This window comes from Babylonia areolata, chromosome 8 (genome assembly GCF_041734735.1).
Source record: "Babylonia areolata isolate BAREFJ2019XMU chromosome 8, ASM4173473v1, whole genome shotgun sequence".
Classification (NCBI taxonomy): domain Eukaryota; kingdom Metazoa; phylum Mollusca; class Gastropoda; order Neogastropoda; family Buccinidae; genus Babylonia; species Babylonia areolata.
This window is the reverse complement of record NC_134883.1, coordinates 15,056,808-15,065,309: the sequence shown is the minus strand read 5'-3', so window position 1 is coordinate 15,065,309 and position 8,502 is coordinate 15,056,808. Positions and strand designations below refer to the sequence as shown.

Sequence of the window (8,502 nt, the reverse complement as noted above, 5' to 3'; positions counted from 1 at the left end):
TCTCCTCCTCCTCCTTCTGCTTCTTTTTCTTCTTCTTCTTCATCTCTTTCTTCTTCTTTTTCTTTTTATTCTTCTTCTTCTCGTTATTATTATTATCATTAGCATTATTGTACAGCAGGGTCTAAACAGTCAATGTGACTGTCATTATCCCCTCATGCCTTTTAACTCTCTCCATACGAACGGCGAAAGAGACGACGTTAACAACGTTTCAACCAAATTACTATCATCAAAATATTGCAAGCGAAAGGCTCTTATACTGAAGAGGTGAATGTTGACATAGAATACCACAATTCTGACAACGGAAGCTAAAGGTTGGGTCATTCAGACACCCACTGGACATCCGAGGGGTCTGTGTAGAGGAGAAGAGAGGACTGGCCGTACTGAGTGAGTTAACCTTGTAGAGTGTATGTCAATCTGCTGTTCCTGCTCTCTCACAGTCAGCCAAGTGTACATGCACGTGCAGCACACACAAAGGTGTATGTTCATGTGTGTACACACACATGCTGCATACGTGTGCATATGTGTACACACATACACAAACACATGCACATGTACACTTGCTGGCGTGTACAGAATGCAAAAAATCCTTTTCCTCCTTCATTTGTTCAAATGTTGTTGCTGTTGTTTTTTTTAACACACATATGCATGCATGCTTGTGAACACACCCACACACAATGTATGCACACACACACTTACACGCATTCATGCATGCATTTGGTGACGCAGTACTTGCGCTCATGTACACATGCACTTGCACATGTTTTACAAGACGGATTAACGTGTGAGGCGCTGATTGCAGATCTTCCAGATGATGCTGAAAACAACAATGCAGAGATCAAGTTCCACATTCTCTCACGGCTGCCAAAGGTGAGTGAATGATGACATAACCTTGCCAGCACACTCGCTCTAGAGAGGAGTTGGGAATGAGAAAGCAAGCATCAACCAAAAGAAAAAAACAAGAGAGGCAAGGCCTTCAAGACTCACTTGTGATAAATTAAGTCCCCTAGCATTAATTACAGAGTAATTTCTCTTTTTTACTATCTGCACCAAAACGTTTGCAAAATAAATAAAAATTCCATGCTTAGCAAAAGAAGGTCCTGTTTGAACAAAAAATGATAATAATTACTCCTCCTGTTGTTGTGTCAGAATAAGAGGTCAAAGTTTCAAGTTTAGAGAATACAAAAAATATAAATATAACAGTAAATGCAGTTTGCATATAATTAGGCTTCTTTTTTTAATTTTTTTTTGTGCCCATCCCAGAGGTGCAATATTGTTTTAAACAAGATGACTGGAAAGAACTGAATTTTTCCTATTTTTATGCCTAATTTGGTGTCAACTGACAAAGTATTTGCAGGGAAAATGTCAGTGTTAAAGTTTACCACGGACACACACACACACACACACACACACACAGACAACCGAACACCGGGTTAAAACATAGACTCACTTTGTTTACACAAGTGAGTCAAAAATGGATTCAGATCAAGATGGCAATGGTCATCAAAATTATGAATCAGTTTTTATAAACATCTGGATGAGACAAAATGAAGGATGGGTTTATAATTAGTGATTTCAGTGTTTGTGTTGGTTATGTGATCTGGAACTTTCTTGATAATATGTGAACATTTTTGGGGCAGTAAAAATCAAATTTTCATTTTAATCAGATGTTGCAGTGCATAAATTATGCGAAAGTGTTGACAATATAAAATCAACACACACGCACACTCGCACACATCTATGAACGCATGCTCACATGCACGCACACACACACACACACACACACACAGAGAAATATCCCCACAGTTTTAGAATGACATATGCACAGCACACCTGTTAAAAGTTTTACATCAAATGATGAACATTAACAAAACACATAAAACACATCCAAGCATATGCACATGCACAGTTACACATACATACACGTGCTAGAAACTAACAGCCGAAACACATAGTTTGAAACTGAAGTGAGTTGGATTGAGAAGAGTTTCTTGACAGAAGTGCTGTTTACATTCTTGTCATCAGTGGAGGGTTTTCTGTGATAATTACCCTCTAGGTAACAGATGTCATATTATAAAGAAAGTGTAGTGCCAGTTTGTTTTCTGGTGGAGAATATTGTCACCAAAAACTGATGTTCCAATCACTACGGTTATCAATTCAGAGGTAATATCCCTTTGTCTTATTTTCTGCTTCAGATTTTGTCATGTTTCTGAACATAACCAGTCAAAAACTTTTTTTTTTTTTTTCTGAATCATCATTCAAGAAGTAATATCCCTGAGTAATCTTTTCTGCTTCAAATAGTTTTGTCTTGTTTCTGAACATAGCCAGTCAAAATGGATACCGGTACTTATTATCAGCCATTTTGATATTTTATTGCACCTTTACCACCACTTTTGGGACTGTTCTTATTTATCGTATTGTTGTATTCTAGTACTTTTTTTCTTCTCACAAACAGATCTCTCTGTGTGAAATTTGGGCTGCCTTCCACAGAGAAAGTACTTCAGCACAGTGTAACACCACCCTTTTTTTTTCTGTCCACAAGCGTATGTGTTAAACAGTCACTGTAAGTTTTTCTACAGAATTTTGGCAGGGACAACAATTTTGTTGCTGTTTGTTCTTTTACATGTGCTAAATGCATGCTACACACAGGACCTGGGTTTATCGTCTCATCTGAATGACTAATTACATACTTTATGATCATTAATCATTTGATAATAGTCCCTTAGTATTGATACTTGCTTCAGACGGGTGCAATAGCTGAGTGATTAAAGTGTTGTACTGTCAATCTGAGGGTCCCGGGTTTGAATCACGGTGACGGCGCCTGGTGGGTAAAGGGTGGAGATTTTTACGATCTCCCAGGTCAACATATGTGCAGACCTGCTAGTGCCTGAACCCCCTTCGTGTGTATATGCAAGCAGAAGATCAAATACGCACGTTAAAGATCCTGTAATCCATGTCAGCATTTGGTGGGTTATGGAAACAAGAACATACCCAGCATGCACACCCCCGAAAACAGAGTATGGCTGCCTACATGGCGGGGTAAAAACGGTCATACACGTAAAAGCCCACTCGTGTGCATACGAGTGACCGCAGAAGAAGAAGAAGATACTTGCTTCAAATTATGTCCCATTTCTTGATGAGCCTCTTTGAATGGATGCAGCTTTACCACAACCTGTAGGATTGTTCTTATTTACGTGTCAAACACAAGTGATGTGTATTGTGGTTATTTACACATCAAACACAAGAGATATGTCAAATTGGTATGAACTTTTCAAACACAAGTGATATGTACTGTTGATATTTACACATTAAATACAAGTGATGTGTCACACTGGTGTTTACTTATGAAACACAAGTGATATGTATTGTTTATATTTGTACATCAATTGTCCTTTTACACATTTCAAACACAAGTGATGTGTATTATTATTTACGTATCAAACACAAGTGATGTGTATTATTATTTACGTATCAAACACATGTGATGTGTATTATTATTTACGTATCAAACACATGTGATGTGTGGAACTGTTATTTACGTATCAAACACATGTGATGTGTGGAACTGTTATTTACGTATCAAACACAAGTGATGTGTGTTATTATTTACGTATCAAACACATGTGATGTGTATTATTATTTACGTATCAAACACAAGTGATGTGTATTATTATTTACATATCAAACACAAGTGATGTGTATTATTATTTACGTATCAAACACATGTGATGTGTGGAACTGTTATTTACGTATTAAACACATGTGATGTGTATTATTATTTACGTATCAAACACAAGTGATGTGTATTATTATTTACGTATCAAACACAAGTGATGTGTATTATTATTTACGTATTAAACACAAGTGATGTGTATTATTATTTACGTATCAAACACATGTGGTGTGTATTATTATTTACGTATCAAACACATGTGATGTGTATTATTATTTACGTATCAAACACAAGTGATGTGTATTATTATTTACGTATCAAACACAAGTGATGCGTGGAACTATTCTTTACATATCAAACACATGTGATGTGCATTATTATTTACGTATCAAACACAAGTGGTGTGTATTATTATTTACGTATCAAACACAAGTGATGCGTATTATTATTTACGTATCAAACACATGTGATGTGTATTATTATTTACGTATCAAACACAAGTGATGCGTGGAACTGTTATTTACATATCAAACACATGTGATGTGCATTATTATTTACGTATCAAACACATGTGATGCGTGGAACTGTTATTTACGGATCAAACACAAGTGATGTGTGGAACTGTAGTGTCCTCAGTGCTGACAATGTGTGGTCCATGTTGCAGCCATTCGCAGAGGACTGTTTTCAGCGCTGGAAGCACCCACTGCTGTTGAAAGCGGCAGCCCAGCAGCAAGTGGCACAAGTCCTGCAGGAAGGTGAAGGTCACTTTTTTTTTTGGCGCTAGTGAAAGTTGTATGGTCTATGCTTTCTCCACTGCAGTAGGAAATCATTTACAGCTTACTCTTTTGTGAAGGACTATGACTCTTAAACTAGGAGGCAAGATTGCACTGGCTGTTAGTGCTGCAGCCTTGGGGGGTGGCTGGCCTTTGGGGACCATCCCCAACGCCGACTGTCCTAAAGCCTTCTTGCTGTATATATAGTGGGGATGTAGCTTGGGAAAGACACTCTCCACTGTAATCAGTTCTAACCCAGATATTAATGACTGCAACTGTCTCCACTATCATCATCATCACCATCATGATGATATAATGATGGTAATAATAAGTAGTAGTAGCAGTGGTTGTAGTATTAAGTCAGAGACCAAACTTGAAGCAGTTTACAAACACAGAGGCATTCACGTGACAGGTTATCTGCTTAGGTAGAACCAACTGATGGACGCAATAGCCAAATGGTTAAAGCATTGGACTTTCAATCTGAGGGTCCCAGGTTCGAATCTCGGTGGGGCCTGGTGGATAAAGGGTGGAGATTTATCTGATCTCCCAGGTCAACATATGTGCAGACCTGCCAATGCCTGAACCCCCTTCATGTGTATATGCATGCAGAAGATCAAATATGCACGTTAAAGATCCTATAATCCATGTCAGCATTCAATGGGTTATGGAAGCAAGAACATACCCAGCATGCACACCTCTGAAAACGGAGTATGTCTGCCTTCATGGCGGGGTAAATAAACAAAACAGTCATACACGTAAAATGTTGGATGTTACATGTTTGAGTGTGTATGTGTGCGTCCTCCTCCTCCTCGTCCCTTTACTCAGTGAAGGGTCATTCGTGCAGTGCACAGAACAACTGTTGACCAGGTTCCTCCAGTTCTGTCTCACAGCTGTGGGTCAAAGCCTGGGTCTCTGCAGAGTGGTTTGTTTCCCCGTCCGTTCTGTAATGTTGTCAGTCCCTCGCTTTTTCTTTTTTCTGTCTCCCCCTCCATCTCCCTCCCTCAGCAGTCGAAGAGTGGTGGCCTATGTGGAGTTATGGCCTAATGTGGAGTGATGGCCTAATTTGGAGTCATGGCCTAATGTGGAGTGATGGCCTATGTGGAGTGATGGCCTAATGAGGAGTGATGGCCAAATGTGGAGTGATGGCCTAATGAGGAGTGATGGCCTATGTGGAGTGATGGCCTAATGTGGAGTGATGGCCTATTTGGAGTGATGGCCTAATGTGGAGTGAGTGATGGCCTATGTGGAGTGATGGCCTAATGAGGAGTGATGGCCTATGTGGAGTGATGGCCTAATGAGGAGTGATGGCCTATGTGGAGTGATGGCCTAATGTGGAGTGATGGCCTATTTGGAGTGATGGCCTAATGTGGAGTGATGGCCTAATGTGGAGTGAGTGATGGCCTATGTGGAGTGATGGCCTATTTGGAGTGATGGCCCAATGTGGAGTGATGGCCTGTGTGGAGCGATGGCCTAGAGGTAACGCGTCCGCCTAGGAAGCGAGAGAATCTGAGCACACTGGTTCGAATCACAACTAAGCCGCCGATATTTTCTCCCCCTCCACTAGACCTTGATTGGTGGTCTGGACACTAGTCATTCGGATGAGACGATAAACCGAGGTCCGTGTGCAGCATGCATTTAGCGCACGTAAAAGAACCCACGGCAACAAAAGGGTTGTTCCTGGCAAAATTCTGTAGAAAAATCCACTTCGATAGGAAAAAACAAATAAAAAAACTGCACGCAGGAAAATACAAAAGAAAAGGGTGGCGCTGTAGTATAGCGACGCGCTCTCCCTGGGGAGAGCAGCCCGAATTTCACACAGAGCAATCTGTTGTGATAAAAAGAAATACAAACACAAATACAAATACAGTTCCTTGGAGCATTGTTTTAGCAAGGTTGTTGGGTCTTGTTGCATGGTCATTGCAACACTGGAATATTGGGGATTACAAAAATGTTTCCAGCATCTTGTCTGATCGACATAAGATTGAATAAAAGAAACAAGATTCAAGTACTGTATTGTACATTAAAAAAGAAAAAAGAAAATGTTTGAAATGGAAAGTTTTCTTCTGCAGCATGCCAGACATGAGAAATGATGATAAATGTAAGTCATTGAAAATATGATGTGAATATGATTAAAAGACAAATGGAATATCATAATAACAGCATTCAAGCATGCCACTGAATCTTCTGCATGTGAAAACACTGATGATCATTCATACTTCCTTCAAGGATATAACCAAAAAAAATGTTTTTAATCAGTACATTCAGCATCACAATCTGCTTTACTAAGCTAATATTTCAAGACAAAAATAGAAGAATGATAGTTGCTTTTTGTGTTAAAAACTTTAGAATTGAGAAACGCTGATTGACGGGCGCAATAGCCGAGTGGTTAAAGCGTTGGACTGTCAATCTGAGGGTCCCGGGTTCGAATCACGGTGACGGCGCCTGGTGGGTAAAGGGTGGAGATTTTTACGATCTCCCAGGTCAACATATGTGCAGACCTGCTAGTGCCTGAACCCCCTTCGTGTGTATATGCAAGCAGAAGATCAAATACGCACGTTAAAGATCCTGTAATCCATGTCAGCGTTCGGTGGGTTATGGAAACAAGAACATACCCAGCATGCACACCCCTGAAAATGGAGTATGGCTGCCTACATGGCGGGGTAAAAACGGTCATACACGTAAAAGCCCACTCGTGTGCATACGAGTGAACGCAGAAGAAGAAGAAGAAGAAGAAACGCTGATTGAAATGTTTGATCAAGTTGATTGATGCAGACTGCCTGCCACTGGATGTTTCAGGAATGGTGATGACGTACCGCAGGCATGCAGGATCGGGAGATATAGACGACAGATCTGTCGGTGGGTTGCTTCAAACAGATTTGTATTTGTATTTGTATTTCTTTTTATCACAACAGATTTCTCTGTGTGAAATTCGGGCTGCTCTCCCCAGGGAGAGCGCGTCGCTACACTACAGCGCCACCCATTTTTTTTGTATTTTTTCCTGCATGCAGTTTTATTTGTTTTTCCTATCGAAGTGGATTTTTCTACAGAATTTTGCCAGGAACAACCCTTTTGTTGCCGTGGGTTCTTTTACGTGCGCTAAGTGCATGCTGCACACGGGACCTCGGTTTATCGTCTCATCCGAATGACTGGTGTCCAGACCACCACTCAAGGTCTAGTGGAGGGGGAGAAAATATCGGCGGCTGAACTGTGATTCGAACCAGCGCGCTCAGATTCTCTCACTTCCTAGGCGGACGCGTTACCTCTAAGCCATCACTCCACAGATTTTACCACACCTTTACAAAACTCAGCCATCAGTGATATCAGTACCTTCATGTTTTCAGATAACGCTAGTGTTATCAGTTCAGACAAGTTCTGAAGTTTTTCTGTTTGTTGTTGTTGTTTGCCTTATTCCATTGTTGTTGTTTTTTTTGTTTTTTTCAGTTGCACATTGCTTTGATCAGTGTTGTAGTGAGAGATTGGGATACAGAGGATGTTTGCCATGTTTTCTGATGTGTAAAATTACACCCTAGCTTATAGATGGGAAACAGCATATGTTTCTTATTTTGTTGTTGTTGTTGATGTTGTTGAATCAGGAAACTTATCCCTTGTTCTTTTACGATTGCTAAAATTGATTTTGTGCATGGTTTTAAGCACATTAATTCAGTTCAGTTCAATTCAAAATACTTTTTTTTTCTTTTTTTTTCCCCGGACTATTTTGTATATGAATTTATTATAACAATTCAGAGTAGATGGAAAAGAAAGGGGAAAAAACAAAGAAAGAAAAAAAAAAGAATACAGTGTACATTAACAATAACATCGTCATCATAAGTCATTATACTTATAATATATTGTTCTATCAGTTTGGTCAAAGTGGATACATTTTCATCATGTGTAACAGTGCAGTTTTATAACATATAATAGACATTATATCTAGCATCAGCATAGAGTTATGGACACTTTGCTTAGCTAACGTAATGTGGAAAGAACACAACCCACACATGGGATATCTTACGTATGAACACATTTCCTCTAGTTTTCTATACTTTATTGTCTGCTTCA

General features: G+C 39.7%; 1 protein-coding gene across 1 annotated transcript in view; it reads left to right on the top strand.

Annotated features, from left to right (window-relative positions):
- LOC143284564 (protein pigeon-like) overlaps window positions 1-8,502 on the top strand; it is a 75,784-nt gene that overhangs the window by 63,007 nt on the left and 4,275 nt on the right. Inside the window, exons 27-29 of the mRNA XM_076591353.1 lie at window positions 800-867; window positions 4,335-4,425; window positions 7,240-7,299. Of these exons, the coding sequence (XP_076447468.1) occupies window positions 800-867; window positions 4,335-4,425; window positions 7,240-7,299 (219 nt within the window). The remainder of the gene's footprint in view (window positions 1-799; window positions 868-4,334; window positions 4,426-7,239; window positions 7,300-8,502) is intronic.